Raw genomic sequence first — 24,696 nt, 5'->3', positions numbered from 1 at the left:
TCAGATGGAAAAATTTGAAGTACACATCATCCTGAAGTATTACATCATAAACTATTTCAGAAGTTTTGGTGATGAGCAAGCAGTCATTAAAAAACTGGAAAGCCCATCTTTGGCAAGTGTTTAGCAAATTACCAATTCTTTATGTAACTGCAAGGAGAAATGAGGTACCTCAATTACTGCTACTACTATCACAAATAGAATGACAAATCTTTACCACTTCATTAGTACACTGTAAGAGATACTTCTAGTAGGTTTATTAGCTGAGTCTTGCTGCACTGCACAATTTATGGTCAGGAATAAGAAAGCAGACAACTAAAGTGAGTCCAATCATTCTTGTAGAACAGTAGCAAGCATTTATTAGTTCTCTATGAGATCAGACAACCCATGAACCAGGGACCCACAATTTTTTATTAGCCTTGATAGCCAGCCATTATTTGTGGTCTTTTTTGGTCTCTTCCCTCAAGTCCTTTGCAACATGCAGAGGACATCACAAATGGCAACTGTCTCATGTCTGTTCACATGCACAGTTGCCTCAAAGAGTTGCCAACCACAACTTGGCAGCCATGTTTGTAGAATGCTACTCTGGATGAGCTGTTACTTTACCTTATCTACATTTGCCCTGGTTTTTGCTGAAGTCTCTACATACTGTACACCCCACTCCTCTGCTTTACTTCTAGCAGCTTCCACAGGCACTTGTCGACGGTCCTCCAAGTCAGATTTGTTTCCCACTACAAGTAAAGGTATTTTGTCCTCCTCAGCTTTCACACGCAGGATCTGCTCCCTAGTAGGGCACATAAACACAAGGAGCTGAAGTGTCTACTACAAGAGGGTCATAAACATGTTCATGCAAGAAATGATAAATCATCACCCATGGCATATCAAGGAACTACATAAGCTCTTCTTAGAGAAGAGTAGCTTTGAAGTTGGCTCAGGTGAGCACACTTGCTACAAGAAGTCCAAGGACAGACCAACACATTTTCATTAGTCAATTTTATTTGACAAGTCAAGATCGTCACTATGTGGAAATAAATGTTGGTTCTGCCTTATCTGTTCAGTCCCATAATGGAAGCTGAAAAAGCAGCAGTACAAGAAGTCAACTACTACTACAACAAATATTTATGTACCGCTCTTCAACCAAAGGTCTCAAAGCAGTTTACATAGGAAAAAACGTTAATAAGATGGTTGCCTGTCCCCAAAGGGGTCACAATCTAAGCATAAGAGACACCAGCAACAGCCACTGGAGGGATGCGGTGCTGGGGTTGGATAGGACCAGTTGCTCTCCCCCTGCTAAATATAAGATAATCACCACTTTAGAAGGTGTCTCTTTGCTCAGTTAGAAGGGGTAAAGTGACAAGTTTTTCTTATCCACAAGTTCAAAACTGAACTAGTATTAAAGGGATGTCTCTCTTGCCAACACACACACACGAGAGAGAATGATTCCTGGTCTTATACCTTCAAGTTCTGAGACTTGAGAATAGCAATAGCACTTACATTTATATACCGCTTTATAGCTGGAGCTCTCTAAGCGGAGCTCTCTAAGAACATTGCTCTCTAAGTGGAGCTCTCTAAGAACATTGTTACTTTGTACTTCCGCAGAGTAATTTAGTCTGAAGACCTCAAGGTTTGCAGAATGCAGCATCATACACAGTCTTTTATTACAAGTCAAAGTGAAGATAGACAATGGGTCCCTCAGCTAGGATGAAAATCTGTCTTCAACGTTTTGGGGATGGGACTGTAGCTCAGTGGTAGAGCATTCACTTTGCATGCAGAAGGTCCCAGCTTCACTCTCTGGTCTCTTCAGGTAGGGCTGGAAAAGACTGCCTGAAACCTTGGAGAGCTGCTGCCAGTCAGTGTAGACAATATTAAGCTAGATGAATCAAGGGTCGGATTCAGTATAAAGCAGCTTCCTATGTCCCAGTGATGAAGACAGACCAGTGAATCAAACAGTGGCTCAGCCATCAGACTTGGTCCTGCCCCCATACTTCAGAGAGGCTGCCTTTAAAGAAAGGCTACATAAAATATCTGTTGTCACTTTAATAAAAAAGGAATTCTTTTAAAGCACAAGACTTTTCCAGGGATCAGAGGAAGTTTCTTGGTGACACCACAGGTCTCAATCAGCCAATGCTGTTCACCGCTAGCATCAGCTGCACACTTGCAGAACCTCTTCCCCAAGTTAGATGCTGATAAGGAAAGGTATACTGGACTGAATACAGTGAGGGTGCTCTCAAGAAATCCCACTGCAGTTAATTGTTTCTACTCGTGGTTTATTCTCAATTAGTAAAATGCAGTTAAGAGCATCCGTACATACAAAGTACAAAAGAATGGGCATCATCCAGATCTTTAACTAAGTAGTGCTCTATCAGCAGAAATTTCTTTCATTCACAGAAGGAACTTCTGCTGACAAAGTCTGGGTGCTACCCTATGCAATTACCTTATTTCACTTCATTATGCAATACACTACTCTAAAAGTGAACATATCATCAGTTTATTGAAGATTAAGTACCAAAATACTTGACAAACTGTTTGCTTGTACCTTGTGTAAAAGTGACATCTGCATATTTTACTGACAATTCTCAAGTACATATGATCCCCTGCTTAATGAGCAAAGAGCCACCTTTTAAAAGTGATGATTCTTTATTTAGCAGGGGAGAGCAACTGTCCCTGTCCATCCCCAGCACAACATCTCTCCAGTGGCTGCTGCTGGTGTCTATCTTATATTTCTCTTTTAGGGGACAGAGAACCACTTTATATATATTTATGTAAACTGCTTTTGGAACTTTTGTTGAAAAGAGGTATATAAATATTTGTCATATTCATATGATTCATCAAAACCCCATACTTGCCACTGGAAAAACAATGTTCCCCATTGGAAACTACTATGTTATTAGGGCCAAATAAGTTTATTCTTTTTAATCTCACTATTAGCTACCTGCGAACCCCTGCTAACTTGGCGAAGAGGCACCTTTTAATGCACTGATTCTCTTTTTTTAGCAGAGGGAGATTAACTGGCCCTATCCACCCCCAGCACAGTACCTCTAGTGACTGTTGCTGGTGTCTATCTTATGTTTCTGTTTAGATTGTGAGCCCTTTGGGGACAGGGTTCCATCTTATTTATTTATTTATTTATTTATTTATTTATTTTTATTCCTCTGTGTAAACCGCCCTGAGCCATTTTTGGAAGTGTGGTATAGAAAACCAATCAATCACTCAACCCTTGCCAACATTTGTTCATTCTGTATACTATGTAGCTTACTGTATACCACATTTCTTTTTGATACACAGTATGTTGGCCATGATCAAACCTGTAACACACACAAAGCTTGTAGAAGGGTTTTGTCTAGACAGATTAGTACTTACCTAAACTCTACTGTTGCTGTGAAGGATTCATGCTCAGTTATGGAGAAAACGAGGAGAAAACCCTCTCCGCTACGGAAATAGTTGTCTCGAATAGCTGCATAATCTTCTTGTCCTGCTGTATCCAAAATATCTATCTGGACTTCCTCACCATCCAGAACTACTTTTTTCCTGTAACTATCAGCCTTTGTAGGTTCATAGTCTTCAACAAACTAAGGAGCATAAAAGGAGCAATCAATTTTGAAGTATGCCTACTCTGCTTCTACTACTAAAGACAACAGGGTGCTATAATTGTGTCCCCTTAGTAAATATTTTGGAAGCCACTTGCCAGATGCAGAACGTCATGCAGAACGTCTGCATAAAATATTATTTTCCATCAGCTATTTTATTTATTTATTGTTAAATTTATATACCACCTTTCATTAAAACAATCCCAAGGATTTTTAAGGATTTAGATACCACCTTTCATTAGAACAATCCCTATCTTAAGACCTAATCATAAAATGAATTATCTGAGTATGTACAACACAGAGATTTAAAATGCCTTCCCAACAAGAACACTGGAGATCTGTAATATGACATTAAAGGTCAATAGAGGAGGAATTAAAACATGGTATTCTTAGAAGTGGCACAGCGGGGAAATGCTTGACTAACAAGCTGAAGGTTGCTGGTTCAAATCCCCGCTGGTACCATATCAGGCAGCAGCGATATAGGCAGGTGCTGAAAGGCCATCTCACCTGGCGCAAGTGATGGCAATGATAAACCCCTCCTATATTCTACCAAAGAAAACCACAGGGCTCTGTGGGTGCCAGGAGTCGAAATACGACTTGAAGGCATACTTTACGTACTTTTTTCTTTAAAATCCATTTAAAAAAGGAAAATGCTTTACAAATATTACTTCTAGTGGAAACTTTAGAAGCATTGCAGGGCATGGGGCTTCATTCCAGCATAGCTTGTTGGTCCTCATGATTTGCACAAAGAGAACTCTGAGGAATGCCAAACCTATGTTTGCAGACATAAGGGTCATACCTGTGCCCACTTAAGAGCTGAAATTCTGACCCAATGCTATGTTTTACACTTGCATGGAGTCCAGACACGTATCACCCAGACATGTGTCTTATGGAAAATAAGAGGCATTTTGTACAAAACCATCTTACCTCATCATACATGAACTGAAGCGTAAGTGCCGACTTGCCAACGCCACCACTACCCACCATGATTACTTTGTGAAGGGCCAGAGAACTCTGGTTTTTTGTCTTGCTAGCGGCCATCTCTCTGTAAAGTTGTCAAGTATCACCAGAGCACAATGATGAGCTAGAAGCAAAGAAACAGAAATTGTGTTTGGCTATACAAATCAAGTATTATTTTGATCTTAAGCATCAGTATACAAATTGTCTCACAGTATCCCTCGATGCCAAAGAGGAAGAGCATGACACAATGCATTAAGTACTAAAGAAAAGAATATGTATATTCTAGTGCCAATTTCACTATCTCTTCCTTTTCACTCCTTCCTGTAATTCTGTCACTCAAAAAAGGAGGAACTGACAGGCACACAGCAACAAAGATTAGGAGTCCAAGAGTAAGTTTTGCAGCCTTGCCATAATTAGCGTGCACACACACTTCCCCACAATTCTAGGTAAAAAGGACTGAGAAGCCCCTCCCTTTGCCGATCCCAACCATAAAGCTAGGCAAATCACTGAAGATAATTGACCCAATTAACTTCAAACCTTGTTAGAAGGTTTGGTTTACACAGGTTTAAATTATCTCCCCCTCCCCCCTCCTCTCCCTCACTTTGGGAACTTTTGTCGAGAAGTGTATACAAATATTAGTCATACCACCCAGATATTCTATATAGGGTGGTATACAGTGTTCCCTCTAAGAGGGATTCCCAAATGCTATTTACTACAACTCCCAGCATACCCAGCTGCAATAGCTTTTACTTGGGGATTGTGGGAAGTGTTGTCAACAACAACTAGGAATCCCTCTTAGACGGAACAATGGCGGTATTTAAATACAAAAAAGCAACAACACCCAAACAAACTCAGGAGTAGCAATGTTTCTTATATTGCACATCACGTTATCCAAAAAAATTCTTACAGTAAGACACTTGAGCTAAATTGCTTTTCAACCACAAAAATTACTCTGAAATTATTCCAAGTATGTATTTTCCTTAATGAACAGGATTTTCATTAAGCACCTCACATTTGTAGTGAGCGGTATACTGCCAGGCAGCTTTTATATGGCAAAACATAAAAGCTGAGTAGGTGCTGGCCTTGTAGGCCATCTGGTTCAACCCCCTGCTTGATTACTATGTTGTATGGCATAATTACGTTATCACTGAAGGATTGCTACAGCATTTCAGTACAGCTTTAAGACGGAGTTGTATTCCTCCACTTCTGAAGAAGTGTGTTCAGATTTTTTTAAGCAACACATTATTCAACAGCATTCTGATTTAGAACTCAAATCTACCACCATCTTCTCATTAACATGACTTCATGCTCAATACCAAACCATTGAGATCCTGAAGTAGCCACTGTGTCAAATACTTATGACTATAATACATTCAAAACAGCTTAACACTTTTCTTTTGGCTTATTAAAACAAAATAAAGAGATGTGTATCATTTTAATAATTGACATGGCTTAAAAAACAAGAAAATGTTAAGAAAGAAAATGTTAAGAAAATGTTAATGTTACTTCCGAACATTATTTGTTGTCCCTGAATATAGTTAAGCAGGCAAGCTTGATCTCCCTTTACTTCACTTGCCATGCAGCTGGTGTTCACTGTCTTTCTCCAGCTTAGATGCAGCTGAAAGCAGTCATTCTTTTAAAATAGGAACCCAAGCCTTTGCATTTGTATAGGCTAAATAGAACTCTTGTTAGTTCTCTGAAGACCCAAGTTTTAAATAGCTTAAGTTTTAAACTAAAAAGATCATCAGTTGCAATAGCAATATCTATTGCAAGGATCTTTTACATCCTTGCTTTATTTATACTAAAATATTCACTGATCATATGAATAACTAATCTACTTAAAACACTAATCTTGTGATGTCATGGAGATCCAGTTTATGCCACAGTTCATTCAGCTTTTGTATCATAAAGCCTCAATGATTTTGCAAAAGGCAATAAGAAAGAGAAACCCCTGAGATCCTAGATACAATCACCAGGGAGTCAGTGGCAAACAAGTCTTTCCATTGACCAACTCTTAGAGTTGACCATCACAAAGCAAAAGCTCCGTCCCCTCCTTCCCAACTAGTCCATGTACTGCAGAGACAGGAGAGGTCTTCAAGCTGGACACTGCCCTTACCCATCTCTCAAGTACTCTGGCACATGCAGAAAACATGAAGCCAACCACCTCTGTCCAATTCATGCTGCACTTTGAAGACTTCAGCTTACCACTGCTTATAAATTGGTCCATTGTTTAGCACTATGAGAACAAGCTATGGTGAGCCTCAGGCTCACACACTTCCCCACTACTTTCCTTGAGGGAAGAAATTTCCATTTTTCTTTTAATAAACCACAACTTCCCATTATGTCCGTGGAATATCCTAACCGGGGTTAGTGCAAATAAACCAGGATCTGAAACCAGTCAAATGACTGATGTTCCAGCCTTAAGTTGCAACACCAATACTCTAATTTTGACTACCTGCTATAAAAATCCTGGGAAACATATACTAGCAAGTACTCATCCAGAGCATGTTTCCTGTATTTAGAAACACTGCCTTTGCAAACTGGGAGAAGCAATACAATGGTGGAGGGGCACTGCTGAATCATTCAAGGGTACATTTATCCAAGTGAAACATTCCGAGATAGACTATAAGACTTGGGCCAGGTTGTAAGTACCAAATGATTTAGGTAAGCCATGGGATTGCTATTTATATTATGATTTGTTACGTAATTTTGTGCAGGAGACATTTCAACTGCTCATATACTACCTTCTCTCTCTACCACTTAGCCTTGAATAATAAGTCAGAACATTCAGAAAGTCTAGAGGCAATCATTAATGCACACACAAGATAGCAATGAACTAAACTAGAACAGAGTAAGCATTCAACACTCACCTTAAGATTTAGCAGGAAGAGGATACTTTGCCTTTCAGTACTGAGACTCACCTAAAGCCTCCTCTGCTGTTAAATACCCAGAGCTCAACTACAGCTTATGAAGAAGACACAACCATTGTCCACACACACACACACACACACACACACACACACACACACACACTTACTTAACATGCTCTGGACAGCACTGTATACCCATCGAGAACCAACTCTTATTTAGATGTGTAATAAACTATGCCTGAGTCACTTCTGGTTGTTGGAGGATGGGAGTTATTTGGACGTTAGGTAAGAGGGAGGGAGGGAGGGAGGGAGGGAGGGAGGGAGGGAGGGGTGCTGCTGCTGCTAAGAAGGAGTACTGGGCTAGAAGTGGTGAGATTGTTTTCAGGGGGGGGTTGGAATGGTGAGAGAGGGGCAGTTGAGTTGTAGATTAGGAATAAGTATACTGAAACTGAAATTTGAGGAAGTAAACCTCTACATATTTATTAATTTTTCCTGATGTGCAAATAAACCTCAGTTCACTTTATATGGTCTGCTTTGAACTTCATGTACTTGGGGTTGAGCACCTGCCCCAAAGAGAAGCAATAGTGGAGTCCATGCCAGATGAAAATTTGTTCCTTAACCTATTCGATGAAAAATGTAATGGTGTTAAGGATACCTGCATCCTCCTACATTAAGATGCCCACACACAAAGTGTTGTTGCCATGGCTACATGGCATATTTTTGCCTTATATCTTGGGACCTCTATTATTCAGTGAAGCTAAAGAAAACATTCTAGGTTTTTTTTTGTGGGCACGAAGAGTCAAGCTTGCACAGTGACCAAGCCTAGAAATCTTTGGAGATTTCCTCTTGGATTTTATGGAGGTTTTTCCACAGACTCGCGGCCACTTCATGCATCCCCACCGCCTCTGCAGGGGATAGCGATTTTATCTGCTGGGGTGGGGATGGGCTTTATAGTCATGGGGGGACCTTCAGAAAGGGAACCCGCAAGTAAAAAACTCAAAGGGCTAAGCCAAATTGGTCAAATCCTAACAAAGACTTTTTGAGGGATTTTTTTCAATTAAAAAATGGGTCTAGGTCACTCCTTTCCCGCCCTGGCACTATCTAAGGGGAACAGGGGGGAAGATAGGAGCTGAAATAAATACAAGACCTGAAGGCTTAAATTTGCAAGAGATCTCTCCATATGCTGTGTTCTGAGCAAATGGGTGGTGGGCCACCGTGCGAAACAGGATGCTGGACTAGATGGGCCTTGGGCCTAATCCAGCAGGGCTGTTCTTATGAAGACAGGACTGAACTGGTGTCTAGGTGCCTCCAGTCGGCAGCGAGTTAAAACTACAATGACGTCAGTCCTGTCTAATGAGCATAGTCTGTATTTAACCCATAATGATGAATTCCCGCACAGGGCGGAGGCGTGTGTGTGTGTGTGTGTGTGTGTGTGTGTGTGTGTAGTGAGCGTTCAGCCCAACGGAACCTCCAAATTAAATGCACCAGGGAAGGGGCAATTTCTAACTCCTTCCCCTCCCTCAGGAAGCCCTATGTGCAACTTTAAAATATTCCCCTGAGGGCTGCGCAGCCCTATTTTTGGGTGGCATAGAGGGCTTCTTGGGAAAGGGGAGGGCATCAAAAATTGCCAGTGCACCAGTGCAGTTAGTTTGGAAGTTCTATTAGGCTGCTTTCTCACCGCACTGGCACTTCCTTACTTAGAATGTCAGCCACTTACTTGGAAATTAGCTCCACTGAACTCAGTGGAATGTTTTTCTGTGCAAATATGTACTGGGGAAGGCTGCAGGTGTCATTACTGTAGAGAGTTCCCAACTATGAACCTATTTTATATCCTACTCCATTCCATATATATATATATATATATATATATATATATATATATATATATATCTCCTTGAAAATGTTAGTGTAGGTCAAATGTCTTCACCTAATCAGAATCAGTATCAAAAATCCATAGCTCCTACTTCTGACCTTTCACTTTGAGCTACACAGACATCAGAAAATGGAGTATCTGCATGAACTGTAACAAGCGTCTCAACTCTCGCAAATATTCATATTTGTTCAGTTTTTATACCACCTTTCATAAGGCATCCCAAGGCTACAGTTTACAAAAGTTAAAATACAATAAAACTCCATAAAAATCACATTCAAAGCCTTAAAAATCAGTTAAACAGTAAACACCACCACCCACCCACCCACCCACCCCCCGCTGCCAAATACCTGGAGATGTGCTGTATCCTGAAACATATGAAAAGGTTTTCCCTTTCCAGCATCAAGTCCCTAGAATGTCAGTTCTAGTCAAAAGCAGCAACAGTGCTATCATCTAGACCAGTGTTTCTCAACCACCGGTCCCTGGACCGCTGCCGGTCCCCGAAGGGTTGAGTGCCGGTCCCTGACTGGGAGTCAACCCCCCCTCAACTGAAATCAAGGCACTCACTTCCTCAATTTTGCACATGGCACGGAAGAGGAAGAGTATCACGGAGGCATGGGACCCTTCTTGTGCCTTGCTTCCACGTGCTGCTGAGATCTTCCTACAGCTATCTTATTCCCTATCTTTACAGCTTCAAACTGTATGCGGTGCAGGGGCATGGAGGAAAAAGTATGGCAGTGGGCGCCACTTGAAGGGCTGCTGGTTCTTGCACGCTCATTGTTTGCAGCCAAAGGTTGGTTGATTGAAACCCAGCTGCCTGTTGTGGTCGAGGCGCCTTGAGAGGGGACACTCTTTCCCTCTTGCATCAGTGGGGCTTGCTTGTATGTTGTTTTCATTGGCCCCATGTAGCTTTTGAATTTTTCTAATGGCCCAACATCCCCTCTCCATTGAGTAATCACAAGCACCTCCACTCCAGACATACTGGAGACAAATGTGTTCACCCAGGCTTTTAGATTCAGGGGTTCTCAACCTTGGGTACCCAGACGTTGGTGGACTTCTACTCCCATAATCCCCAGCCATAATGGCCAAATGCCATTGTTGTTGGGGGTTATAGGAGTTTAACTGAGGGACCCAAGGTTAAGAACCCCTAATATTCCATGTTTGCAAAAGATTCCAAATTTAATTATTTTAATGCTTATATTATTTTCATTCTAAACTGCCCAGAGATGCAAGTTTTGGGCAGTATAGAAGTCTGAGAGATAGATAGATAGATAGATAGATAGATAGATAGATAGATAGATAGATAGATAGATAGACTTGAAACCCCTTTACTAACTGCTGGTCCGGGAAACTGCGCATGAAGAATGTAGCGGTCCTTGAAACTCTGCACGAAGAATTTAGCGGTCCTTGACTCCAAAAAGTTTGAGAAACACTGATCTAGACTTACTTGCTTTGAATCTTGGTTCCAAAATGTTTGCTGCAGCAGGAATTGGTTGTAACAATGTTATTTTACACACTGGTGTAAGTGTGCCACTCTTTCTAAAACAGAAGAGAGGTATTTTTTTTTAAAGATTTCAATTTTTCCATTGTAAATTAAGTCCTCAGCCACCATACCCATTTTTCCCCAGGCCTTCCTATCTTTACTTATACACTAGACAAGTTCAGACAGCATGCAAAACACCAGATCTCCAGTTCCCAGAGTTTGGTGGCAAGCCCATCTTCTTTGTGGAGGAGGAAGGGGGGGTGATATGGCAATACTGGTCATGTTGTTGGCGTAGTCAGCTGTACCTCCAGTTCTGGAGCCAATGTCTGTAAATGACTTCAACTTTTGAATGCAGATGTAGGCTCCAGAACTACAAGACGGAGATTCAGCTTTTTGCATATTGTCTGAATCTGCCCATTGAATGCTACCTCCTTTTTCAAGTGAGTGATCAAGTGAATCTTTATTCCGGTCATTGGCCAGAACAAATCTCCCTTCTCTATATACAGACTTCAGTTGCAGGAACACCCAAACACAATCACCCCTATAGTCATTTATATTCTTGTAAGTATGACGATGGTATTTGGGCAGCAGAGGCAAAGCTGGACTGATTTTCATTGCTCTAATTAGATTCTCTTCCACAGGAAACAGTGGCAAATGGCCAGACTGTCACTCTCCATGCCTAAAAAGTCTACTCGATAAACTATGAGGCCAGTACAGTGTTTGTGCATTCAGACTATTCTGTCAAGAGGCATTCCTTTGTGAATCACTGCCAGCTGGCTTAAATTACATCCCTGGATCTGCTGTAATAAGGAAGTGCTCCACTTTTTTTACTCCAGGTAATAGATAATATAGGCGGTTATGACTCCTTCCAGACATTTGTATTTTAAGTGAATCAACTATTTAAGAGTAACAACCTACCATCTTTCTAAAACAATCTACTGTGTTAATCCAATTTCTTCCATTAATGTGCCATACTTTGAGCATGATATTCCAGACTATGCTTTTCTGTGCTTCTCAATATATGACATGGAACAAATTCTATTGTTGCTATCATGGGGTATTTAAGTATCTCATTCATTCACATTGGGTAGTTGTCTACTCCACTGATTGTTCTTTGTATCACAAGAGCCATAAAAGCTCATTTATATGCCAAGGATGGGAGGGGGGCATTTGACAATCTAGGTCATCCCCTCTCAAAGGACAAATGTGAGGTAGGGATGAGATGGCATGACCCTGGAAACAAGGGTCACCAAAGGTTTATCTTGAAATAATGTTGCAAAAGCAGAACATGAGATGGGACCATCAAAATAATACCAAGGACCAGTGTTCTAATTTTTTTCATCTGTGTGCGGAATGAGTTTTGTTTTAAGTGGCAGTATCAAGGCAGTTTGTGTGCACCTGCATTCAGAATGGGGCCTTCCTGATTCAACCTGAGCGGGATCTAAAATTAACTGAGCGGACATCAGAAAATGTGTGAGCGCAAGCACATGCGCACACCTTAGAGGAAACAGTGCCAAGGACATCAGAACAGGTATGAATGTTTGAATCCACCCTGAAGTACATTTGCAGACTCCATTCAAACATATCCAGTCAAGTCCTATAAGCAGGCATCAAGCCATTTATGACAGATAGGGCAGGAGTGCCTTTGCATCCAAATAGGAAAAACCAATTCACACCAGGGATACAAACGTACCCTGGCACTTTTCCCAGCCACAGAGACCAAATCTATCATCATGTAGATGATGATATTTGGATGTAGTGGGGTACCAGTGACCATGTCCTAAAAGGACAACACTACAGAATTAAAAACCTTTGAGTTATTGCACAAATTTCTCAACAGGGGCTGAAATTTGCCCCAGACTGCTTTAGAGGGTTAAAGTAGGTGTTTTTTTTTTTTAAGTTATTCTGACGAGGCCATTTTTTAACATAAATTAGACACCAGTTTGTACCCATCCTATCTTGAATGGAAGCCTGGAAAGTCTCTAGAAATTCAAAATGCTTTTGCTCAAATTGGTGATATCAAAGAGCAGGTTGCCTATAGGCACATCAGAGGGGCATGTGGCCAACGATTCTGTTTAAAAACCCGTTGCTAATGGCAGCCAACTTATCACACACCTATCAGGAATGAAAAATAAAAGTCACTGGAAGCTTCACTTGTAATCTATAGTCATAGTACAGTAATTGGTTATTTTTTCCAGTAACCCACTAACCTGAATCCTACATGACACAGCATTAAGGATGCAGTGTGCATTGTATGAAGGTGCATGCAGTTCAGAACCAAGGCTGGCAGCACAGGACTGCCTAACTATTTTGAAGCTACAACTCAAGAACCTATCCCCTGGCTAAAGGTCCCTTGAAGGCTTTAGAACCTTTCACATTGTTAGGTGGCCTTCCCAATGCTGCTTCTATGTTTCCAAGTTTGTGTTGTATAAGGCAACTGTGAGGGCAACTGCAGCAATCAGGGAGAGCTTTTTTAAAAAAATCTGTAATCCGTATCTGCTATAGCTTCACTCACCCCATCTAAATCAAGGCTTTTCTCTCTCTTTGCAAAAGCATATTTGAAAGGCTATGAAAGCCCTTCTTTCCAGCACTTGATCGTGACAACTGCCACACCAGTGCAGCTTGTGTTACATGACAAAGCCAAAGCATAAGAGTTTATGAGGTTTTAAGTTTCAATTACAGTGCCTCTAAAAAAACAGTCTAGTTTAAAAGAAATGCTGGATCTCATACAAACTTCTGTTAAAGCCTCTATAGTTTCAAACTGAATCAAGGCCATCTAACATTAAGATGAGAGCCAGCGTGGTGTAGTGGTTAGAGTGCTGGACTAGGACCGGGGAGACCCGAGTTCAAATCCCCATTCAGCCATGAAACTAGCGGGGTGACTCTGGGCCAGTCACTTCTCTCTCAGCCTAACCTACTTCACAGGGTTGTTGTGAGGAGAAACCTAAGTATGTAGTACACCGCTCTGGGCTCCTTGGAGGAAGAGCAGGATATAAAATGTAAAATACATAAAATAAAATAAATTAATGACTGCAACTAACCATGCATCAACATTTAGCAAAAGAAATTACGATCATACAGTTTCCTACTGGACCCAGGGATAAGTCAGGCAGAGACACCTGATCCTGATCATACCAGACTCATCAGCCAAGCCCACATCTTGTGCTCCAATTTTATGCCTCCAGCTACCCATGCTCTGTAATGTTTTTAGTTTCAAATAGTTATTACTCTATTGAACAATACAGCTGTTTACTTTCCATTTCACTGAGAAATACCATTTTGCCAAGTAACTGCCATTCTTGCATCTTGAAAGTTATGGACACCAGTCTTCCCGCTAAGGCATGTGCGCACGGACAAAAAGGTTTTTGATGTCTGCTCAGTTAATTTTAGATCCCGCTCAGGTTGAATCTGGAAGGCCCCACTCTGCACATGCACACACAATACCTTGATACTGCTGCAGAGAATAAAACTCATTCTGCACAAAAACGAAAAAAATTAGAGGAAACACTGGCGGACACTTATTGCCCAATCCTCTATCTGTTTATATAACAGTAAGTTTCACTTTGTTCAAGAGAGTTTATTTGAAGTATGTCCACAGGAGTGCAGCCTTTGCCTTGAAGTAAACCTGCTTAGTATCCCTGAATATGAATACAGAGATACAAGCAGAAGTCTGTCTTTTAACATATATAATTCTGCAGTGTAAAAAGGCATGTGGGCTGTACAGCTAAAGGTTTTGGATTATGCTTCTACTAGTTAAAACCAGTATGTTTTGTTACAACTATTTATGTGCATGTTCAGGAAATATATGAATTTCAAAATGGGAAACTTGATTTAAACCAATCCATCCTTCATAGCTATAGGGCAATACCTCACTAATGTTGGGGCCTATCAGAACGAACAAGATATAAATCAAATAAATAATGTTGCATTAGACAACTGCCATCACCTCACATTGTGAGCACTGCTATGGCAAGTGAGTCACAGTATCTGAAGCATTTTCACATGTACACTACCACCACTCACCTCTTCGATAAATTCAGTAGACAAAAGCATGACATTTAGAAAACATTTGCATTAATACTGAATTCAAGAATTGTTCTAGAAACCGACAGTGTCAATAGTTTAATCTTACCCACTAAATTACTACAAGTAGAGAAGGCAGTAGCAACGAGAAAGAGGGGGGTAGTAAGTTTTGGATTTGCTCCACTTTTTCCTTCTCTAGCCTAATGCATGTGTTAGCTAAACTGAGCAATGATCAGACGCAAATAACCTCAGCTACAACTCCCAGTGAGGGTTTATAGGGCAGTAGAGAAGTAGCAGGGGGTGGGGGTGGGGACTGTACATATTTCACTGCAGCAGAATAAACTACTTATTCAATACCGTAGTTTAGTAAGAAAAATTAATTCACTATTTTGGGATGCATTTGCAGTGCAACTACTAAGCTTCTAATTAGCAATGACTCAACATTTAGCTCCCATCACATGTTCAGTCTGTATGCATCATGCACAAAACAGGATCTGAAGTCAGCATGGCAGAATTCAGATTTACTGGCAATAGGTAATCCCTAGTCTAGCAAGAAACCATCTCACAGTCGTATTTTTTACTGGCACAGTATGATTCTCCCGAATGTCCTTCAGGGTAGCTACTTCTTCAGAAGTACTACTCCAACCCTTCAGGGAAGTTACCTCATCCTTATGCTGCTGCCTTCCCCAAACAGGCTGAACATCTATAAAGATAAGATTCATTGGCATACTACAGCACTCAGCTAACTGGACAAGGCCAACTATGATTGTTGGCCATCAAACCAAGATACAGGCCAAAAGCCAGCGGGGTGTAGTGGTTAGAGTGCTGGACTAGGACCAGGGAAACCCGAGTTCAAATCCCCATTCAGCCATGATACTAGCTGGGTGACTCTGGGCCAGTCACTTCTCTCTCAGCCTAATCTACTTCACAGGGTTGTTGTGAAAGAGAAACTCAAGTATGTAGTACACCACTCTGGTCTCCTTGGAAGAAGAGCGGGATATAAATGTAATAATAAATATAATAATAATAATAATTATTATTATTATGAAGCCAGAATTACACAACACAGGCAGAATCTCCAATTCCAGTCGAATCAGAGACGTTTCTACTAAAGTATAGAAGGAGAAACTGCAAGAAACCTAGAAACACCGAATAAAGAAGAAACAGTGTAATTCTGGGGGAAATTATGGGACAATCCAATAGATTATAATAAAAAAGCAGGCTGGATGAAAGAGGTCAAAAATGTAACCAACAAATGCAAGATCTAATAATAACACCAGAATTAATAAGTGAAAGAGCAAAGAAAATTAAAAATTGGACTACGCCAGGCGACGATGAACTGCATGGCTTTTGGCTTAAACACCTAACAAGCCTTCATAAACAACTATCAAAACAGTTCAATCACATTTTGTAAGGAGGTGATATTGAACAATGGCTAACAACTTTGAAAACTCATCTCATCATGAAAGACCCAGCAAAAGGTGCAGTTCCAAGTAATTACAGACCGATAACCTGCCTGCCAACAATGTTCAAATTATTAACTGGAATAACAGCAGATGAAGTGATGCAACACTTATTAACTAACAAACAGCTTCAAGTTGAACAGAAAGGAAATTGCCCGAACACCAGAGGCACAAAAGACCAGCTGCTGATTGACAAAATGATTTTAGAAAATTGCAAGAGAAGAAAAACCAACCTAAGTGTTGCATGGATTGACTACAAGAAAGCCTTTGATTCATTGCCTCACACATGGATACTAAACTGTTTAGAAACAACTGGTGTCAGAAAAAACATTCAGATATTTATAAAAAAAGCAATGAGCATGTGGAGTACACAGTCAACAATCAATGGCGAGACACTTGGACAGGTTAGCATTAGAAGAGGCATTTTCCAAGGGGACTCACTATCCCCTCTGTTGTTTGTAATCGCCATGACCCTACTTTCACAAATACTAAACAGAACAGGCCTCGAATACCAAACATCTAAAACATCAAGTCAAATCAACCATCTGTTGTACATGGACGATCTGAAGTTGTATGGAAAGTCCCAGTCAGAAATCGAATCACTGCTAAACACTGTCCGTATATTCAGTAGAGATATAGCAATGGAGTTTGGACTAGACAAGTGTGCTGCATTAATAATGAACAGAGGGAAAATAACAAAAACAGAAGGAATAGAACTGCCCAATGGAAGCAAGATCAAGAACCTGGAAGAGAGAAAAAAGAAAAATGGGAAGTGAATACATCAGGAGAGTTCGAAAAATCCTCAAGTCCAAACTCAATGGGGGGAACACCATACAAGCCATAAACACCTGGGCTATACCTATTATCAGATACACTGCAGGAATAATAGACTGGACCCAGGCAGAGCTAGAGACGCTAGATCGTAAGACCAGGAAAATCATGACCATCAATCATGCTCTGCAACCCCCACAGTGATGTCGATAGGCTATACCTCCCTCGCAGCTCAGGTGGAAGAGGAATGCTGCAAGTCCATCAAACAGTAGAGGAGGAGAAAAGAGGCCTTGAAGAATATATCAAGGACAGTGAAGAAGATGCACTTCAAATGGTCAATAACGCAAAACTATTCAACACCAATGAAAGAAAGCAGGCCTACAAGAAAGAACAAGTCAAGAACCGAGCAGAAAAATGGAGAAATAAGCCCCTGCATGGTCAATATTTGCACAATATAAGTGGAAAATCAGACATCACCAAGACCTGGCAATGGCTTAAGAATGGCAACTTGAAGAAAGAAACAGAGGGTTTAATACTGGCTGCGCAAGAACAGGCACTAAGAACAAATGCAATAAGAGCAAAAGTCGAAAAATCAACCACAAACAGCAAGTGCCGCCTTTGTAAAGAAGCAGATGAAACCGTGGACCACCTAATCAGCTGTTGTAAAAAGATCGCACAGACTGACTACAAACAAAGGCATGACAAGGTAGCAGGGATGATACACTGGAACATCTGCAAAAAATACAAGCTACCTACCTACAAGCTATCTGCAAAAAATACAAGCTACCATCTGGCAACCGTAACTGGACATCTCCAGAAGACTGTAACAGGTGGCAGGGTGCATGACAAAGGAGACGCTCTCTTAAATAGCCTAGACTCAAGCCATAAAGGGCTTCATAGGTAATAAACAGCACTGTATTTCACCCAGAAACAGACTGGCAGCCAGTACAGGTTTTTTCAAAACCAGTGTTATGTGGTCCCTTTGTTTTGTCCCAGAGACCAATCTGCCTGCTGCATTCTGTACCAATTGTAGTTCCTGGATTATGTACAAAGGCAGCCCCACACAGAGGGCATTACAGTAGTCAAACCTGGAGGTTACCAGCATGTGTACCACTGGTTTTAAGGTCATTCAGCTCTAGAAATGGACGTAGCTGACGTATCAGCCAAAGCTGATAAAAAGCGCTCCTGGCCACAGTCTCAACCTGAGAAACCAGGGAGAGCTTTGGGTCCAAGAGCAGTCCCAAGCTACATACCTGATCTTTCCAGGGAAGTGTAACCCCATCCAGAACAGGCAGATCTAAACCATCTCCCAGGTCCCACCCCCACAGTCAGTACCTCCATTTTATTTGGATTCAACTTGAGTTTGTTATCCCTCATCCAGCGCATTACCGCCTCCAGGCAGGCATTTAAGAGAGATATGCCATTTCCTGATAAGGGTGACATGGAGAAGGAGAGCTGGGTGTCATCAGCATATTGATAACACCCTGCACCAAATCTCCTGATGATCTCACCCAGTGGTTTCATGCAGATATTAAAGAGCATTGGAGACAATATGGAGCCTTGTGAAACTCCACATTTTAGTTCTCACTTAGCAGAACAACAGTCTCCAAGTGACACCATCTGGAATCTACCAGAGAGGTAGGAGCGGAACCACTTTCATACACATGAAAGAACTGGAACTAAGAACTGGTGTTTGGGGAATTCTATAGTCTGAGGAACGTATGTTCTTTTGTCACATGAGCATGATAAGTCTGTTGATCCAGATAACTATAGCCATGCTAGTCTGAAAGAGTTTTCAGTAAGTCTGCTCCATTTTTATAGTCAAATTTCTACTGACCCACCATGTTCTGTATTCTTGAGGAGCCATTGGAACCACCTTCACAGGTCAAAGAGTACTTTTGCTTAAGCAGCTTGCTTCACAATGTCCCCCAACTGCTCAAAAAAAAGGATTACCCTTCTTTCCACAGACCACTAACCGGAATGGGAGAGGAAGGAAAAAAAGAAGAATGATCTACCCATACTTTAAGAAGAGTATTGTAGTCACTACTCCCCTTTTCCCAATTCACTACTTTGCCTGAAAGCATCCCAGACTCCAGAACCAAGAATGGCAGTCATAAGAAGTATCCTGATGATCAGATCAATGACCCACCTTCCAGCACCTATCTATAGTCCAGCATCTTGCTTCCAGGAAACTCACTTACAGGGCAGAAAGTCAACAGACCTCTCCAGGATACACTACTTCTGAACGTGGAGGCCCCATTCAGCTATCACAATCAGCAACTAGTCTCTCCCCATCCCAAACCACCACCCTACGACAAGACAAGAAGACAACACACGTCTACCATCCTGAAGAAGAAAAAGATCTCTCTCCGCTTTTGTCCCGAAGTCACAATGTCCCTTGCAACCATAATACCCAAGAAAACACTCCTGAACCTTAACTCAGGAGAGTGCATGTGCACAAGGCAAAAGCATTCAGAAGGGCAACGTTTATCCCCTAGGAAACATGAGGAAAAAGTTAATGAAACCCGTGAAAGGAAGAGGAGAAGGATCTCCCATCTCTCCTCGGCCCAGAAACACCCGAACAGGTACAGGGCAACGGTGAACGAACATGAGCGCAGAGCGTAGGACCTCTTTTAATGCTACCATGACGGGGCGGGAATAGGAAAGGCAAGGAACAGAGGAAGCTGCCTTTTACCGAGCCAGACCACTGGTTCCATTTAGCTCAGAGCTGTCTACTCTGGTTGGCAGCGACTCTCCAACAGTTTAGACAGGAATCTTTCCCAGATCTCACGGGAGATGCCAGGGTGTGAACCGGGGACCTTCCGTATGCCAAGCAGGTGCTATGCCACTGACTGAGCCACAAAAGAGAGAACGCTCTGAATGAGTTGATGCCCCTCGAAGGTTCCCTGCTTACTACTCAGTAGTACTTGGGGAGAGTCTTCCCCTGACTCAAATGACAACTTTCTCCGGTCAGCGGCCTTTTGCACTCGATAGTACTGCAGCCCCATGAAAGGAGGAAGAGGAGGAGGAGGAAAGGGCGCCGCACTTTTTTCCTCCCCCCTTCCCCTTTGGGTCAGCAGAAGCAGCCGCAGCCTTCTTCTTTTTCTCTCCTTCGCCCCCTCGAAGGGCAAGCCCAGTAATGACACCTCTCCGGTTCCCTCGCACTTCTACAGGCAGAAGGAAGGAAGCCTTCCGGCGCGCCTCCAAGGTCCCCCCGCCTACCTACCTACCTCAGAGGACGAAGCTGCAGGGTCTCCCTCACCCGGGGCTGCTCGCTTTCCACGCCACTGCCTTCCCTTCCTTTGGGGCGGCTGCCGGTGCCGCCGCCGCCGCCACCGCGCGCGCACACACGCTCCCTCTCAAAACCCTCCTAGAGGTGAGCGCGTTCGCGTACTCGCTCGCGCACGCTCATCCCGCCCACATTATCCGCCTGAGCGCGGGCGCGCACGCAACTCTTACTTTTTGTTGTTGCTGCTGCTGTTTTTAATTTCCCACTTTCTACGCTACAAACGCGACGCGTGCACGCAGGCTTGCTTTCAAACCAAAGCGACCTTCTCCTTCCCCACGCTCCTGCTGCCCCGCCCTTTCAGTGAGCATCCCGAGATCTCTTCCAGCATCCGCCCTCACACACAAAAAAGCTAATTACAGCCCACGTGTTCATGCCCAGGCCAATTGGAGGTGGCACATATGCCTTCACTCGTGATTGGCTGGAGTTGAACAGAATATTTTGGAATGAGTGGTTGGGCGGGGGTGGAGGAGGAGGATAGTGTTGCTGCTTGTCCTAGTCAGGGAGGGAAAGAAAGTAGTCCGGAGGTCTCCTTAATACCTTTGAGTGGGATTGTTCCTCTTGGCATATCTTTCGGAGGTGGTTCTAAAATGAGTAATCTTTCATGTTTTGTTGTTAAGAAATTTGTCCCAGTGGGGATCCTGTAGAGAGAATGGGGGTGGAGTCAGGAACAGGGACAGAGAGGGAGGGAAAGGAGGAGAAAATGGAGTTTTTTCTGAATAAACTTAGTTAAACCTTAAATGTTACTTTGTGTTTGAGAGGGAAGCAGCTATAAAACATTTGGTGATGAGATCTTGAACCAGCTAAGTGTGTGAGCCTGCAAAGCATGTGAATGTTCCTGCAAGTTCATTTCATTTCATTATAGGGCCTACTGAACTGCTTTCTACTATCACTGATTGTTTCTCTGGCTTCCTGACCTGTACAATATTGAAAATGCAGCTCCTGATGGCATTGACTTTTAGCACCAGCAGCCCTATTGACCATTAGCAAAGGAATCCCCTCTCTGACTATGCTTTCTCTACTCCTCCTTTGTTAGCCTGATGGTTTGAGATTTCATTCTCTCACCTGGAGAGAGAGAGAGACTAACTTCTTCTCCCTTCCCTTGTGTGCAGCTAGCAGCAAGGCATGTAGGCCTTATCTATCTCCCTGAAAGATTTTATAAATAAACTACTTGATTTAAAACTTTAACTCCATGTCTCCAAACAATATTAATTAGTAGTGCTCTCTTTACCTGTGCACTTCCACTGCTGCTGGGGTAAGTAAAGAAATCTTCCCTCCAAGCTCTCAAACCCCTGAAGGTACTCTTTTTTTAATCAGTCCAGAAATCTGTTGTTCACTGGATGCCTACTGCAGCATGGCTTATATCCCACCACCAACTTTTTTCTTGTCCACCCCGGGAGAACTTGCTCTCCCTTGGAAGCAATGGAGGTCCTATTTCTTCAATTAACTCCTCACTATACAGACCCTTGATTTTACTCCAGCAAAGCAGAATAATATTTTGCTTCATTGCATGGGCCCTAGAGGCCAAACAACATATAATCATTTGCCCTTTCCTGCCACCTTGGAAAAGGAAAGGAAAGACTGTGGTATCGAGTCGGTGTCAACTCCTAGCAATCATGTTCCATGGGATTTTCTTGGTAGAGTACAGGAGTAGTTTACCAGTGCCACCTTGCACACTGGCGGGGATTTGAACTTGCACTCTAGGCAAGCTGCTTCCCCGCTGTGTCACCGCAGCTGGTGGGGGTGCCAATTCTTACGAAGCTGCTCTTCAAGCCTTAGGTGATCATGTCAAGCCTACTTTGAATATGACTGCTGAATGTTACAAGTTATATTCTAGATCCCAACTGCCTGGTGAATCTATAGATCAGTATGTCACAGCATTGCGTGCCTTGAGTGTAATCTGTTAGTTTTGCCAACTTTACTGATGAAATAATCAGGGATTGGATTGTTTTTGTTTTATTTGTAATCCACTTCTGGCTCTGGGTGGAGTTTACAACAACATAAATTAAAAATGAAAACCTTAAAACCACTGAAAATCACTTTTAAAGTTTAAAAAGCTTTTTAACTTTTAAGTCAAGTTAAAAAGATTGGGTGGGGGAAAAGAGTCTTTAGGGACTTTTAAAAAATTGTCAGAGATGGGGTGGCTCTTAATTTCAGCAAAGAGCACATTCCAGAGTCTCAGGATAGCAACTGAGAAGGTCCGTTCCTGAGTAGGCACCGGACGAGCCAATGGCAACTTCAGACAAACTTCTACAGATGATCTCCATGGGTGGTGGGGCCCATGGTGAAGAAGATGTTATCTTAAATACTCAAGGCCTAAGGCTTTATAGGTTATAACTAGCACCTTGTATTTTGCCCCAAAACATATTGCTAGCCAGTATAGCTTTTTTAGTATAGGAGTAATATGAGCTCTCAAAGATGACCCAGAGACCAACTTGGCTGCCACATTCTGAACCAAACGCAGTTTCCGGGCTACATACAAAGGCAGCCCCACATAGAGCGCATTGCAGTAACCCAGTCTGGAGGTTCCCAGCATATGTACCACTGTCCTGAGGTTGTTTATCTCAAACGGATGCAGCTGATGTATCAGCTGAAGCGGATAGAAAGCACCTCTGGCCACTACCTCAATGTGGGACACCAGGGAGAGGTTTTGATCCAAAAGCACTCTCAGACTGCATACCTGTTCCTTCTGGGAAAGTGTGACCCCATCCAAAAAAGGGAGATCAAAATTGTCTACCAAGTTTTGACCCCGCACAATAAGTATCTCTGTCTTTTCTGGATTCAGTCTCAGCTTGTTATCCTTCATCCAGCCCATCACTGCCTCCAGGCAGGCATTTAGGGAGGTTACGCTTTCTCCTGATAATGTTGACATGGAGAAATCGACCTGGGTGTCATCAGCATATTGATAATACCCTGCACCAAATCTTTTGATGATCTCTCCCAGCGGTTTCATGTAGATGTTAAGAAGCATTGGAGACAGTATGGAGCCCTGGGGGACACCATACAAAAGTTCAGATTTTGAAGAGCAACCATCTCCAAGGGACACCATCTGGAATCTGCCCGAGGAGTAGGAGCAGAACCACTGCAAAGTAGTGCCTCCCACCTCCAGAAGGATACTATGGTCAATAGTATCAAAAGCTGCCAAGAGATCCAAAAGGACCAACAAAGTCACACTCTGTCAATTCTTTCTTGCAGATCATCCATCAAGCTGACCAAGGCAGTCTCCACCCCATAGCTGCACCCAAACCAGTTTGAAATGGGTCTAGACTAATCAGTTTCCTCCAAGATTGTCTGGAGCTGGGAGACTACCAATGTTTCAATGACCTTGCCCAGCCACGGAAGGCTGGAGACAGGCCTGTCATTGCTTACTCTGAGGGATCCAATGCAGGCTTCTTCAGAAGAGATCTAATGATTGCCTTCCTAAAACAAGGAGACATCCTGCCCTCTTCGGAGAAAACAAACTGCTCCAAACTGTTTGAAAACTGCTATTGGAGCAGAAACTTACCTTGCATAAAGTTATAGAGATGGCTAGGAAGTAGTGTTCCCTCTAACAGGGATTCCCGGGTTATTGACTACAACCCCCAGCTTCCCCAGCTGCAAAAGCCTTTACTTGGGGATTATGGGAGTTGTAGTCAACATCATCTGGGAATTCCTGTTAGAGGGAACACTGCTAGGAGGGTGGGACATGCTCTTCACTGTGCCAGATTGCTCTCTTTGGTACCCCCCAAACCAGCCTCCTGAAATCCAGGCTGTTCAGTCTAAATCAAGCCCAATCCTATATGGCACAGCCCCAGAAAGTAGCAGCACAAGAAAGGAAGAGCTACCACTGCTAGTAGTGTGTCCGAACCGGTCCGGCAGCCATTCCAAAGAATGGCCGAACTGCCGGACCGGTCCAGCCCTGCCTGGTTCGGGTCCGGGTGGGGGGTATGCCTTTAAGGGTGGGAGGGCTTGCTTAGCCCTCCCGCCTCCTTGGCCCTGCCAGCGCCCGTATTTTCCAGTATAGGGGCGCTGGAAACCAGCCGCGCTCCCGCCGCTGCCGCGGCGGCGGCGAAAGAACTCCCAATGGTACTGCCAGCCCTCCCGCCCTCCCTCCCTCCCTCCCAGCTAGCTGCCCGCCCGCCCGCTCACCCGCTCACCGCTCACCCGATAGGAAACGAGAGGAGCTCCGGCACAGAGCTCCTCTCGTTTGGAAGGCCTCCGGCATAATGGTGTTTTGCGCGCGCGCGCATGCGCGCACCACAAAGCACACCGTTCGCCGGAGGCCCGGTCTACCCGCCAGGAAAGGGCCGGGTAGACCGGGCCTCCGATCGCTGGGTAGACCGGGCCTCCGAGAGTTTTTTCTGAGGTGTGAATTCTCATTCTATCATAGCAAATGAGATATTTTTC

The 24,696-nt window shown here is 43.0% G+C and overlaps 1 protein-coding gene across 6 annotated transcripts in view; it reads right to left on the bottom strand.

Annotated features, from left to right (window-relative positions):
- Positions 1-20,648, bottom strand: part of RALB (RAS like proto-oncogene B) — a 28,453-nt gene extending 7,805 nt beyond the window's left edge. The window contains exons 1-5 of one of the 6 annotated variants that reach the window (XM_053276454.1): positions 20,484-20,648; positions 10,732-10,823; positions 4,512-4,668; positions 3,358-3,566; positions 604-781 (exon numbers count right to left, since the gene is read on the bottom strand). In XM_053276454.1, the coding sequence (XP_053132429.1) occupies positions 604-781; positions 3,358-3,566; positions 4,512-4,625 (501 nt within the window). In that variant the 5' untranslated portion in view covers positions 4,626-4,668; positions 10,732-10,823; positions 20,484-20,648. Of the gene's footprint in view, positions 1-603; positions 782-3,357; positions 3,567-4,511; positions 4,669-7,414; positions 7,545-10,731; positions 10,824-20,250; positions 20,453-20,483 lie in introns of those variants that run through there. The other 5 variants (XM_053276471.1, XM_053276447.1, XM_053276489.1 and 2 more) reach the window with 5 other exon arrangements.
- Between the last annotated feature and the right edge of the window lie 4,048 nt (positions 20,649-24,696).

This window comes from Hemicordylus capensis, chromosome 1 (genome assembly GCF_027244095.1).
Source record: "Hemicordylus capensis ecotype Gifberg chromosome 1, rHemCap1.1.pri, whole genome shotgun sequence".
Classification (NCBI taxonomy): domain Eukaryota; kingdom Metazoa; phylum Chordata; class Lepidosauria; order Squamata; family Cordylidae; genus Hemicordylus; species Hemicordylus capensis.
Note: the sequence above shows the minus strand (reverse complement) of the source record. Positions and strands in the feature narration are given on the sequence as shown.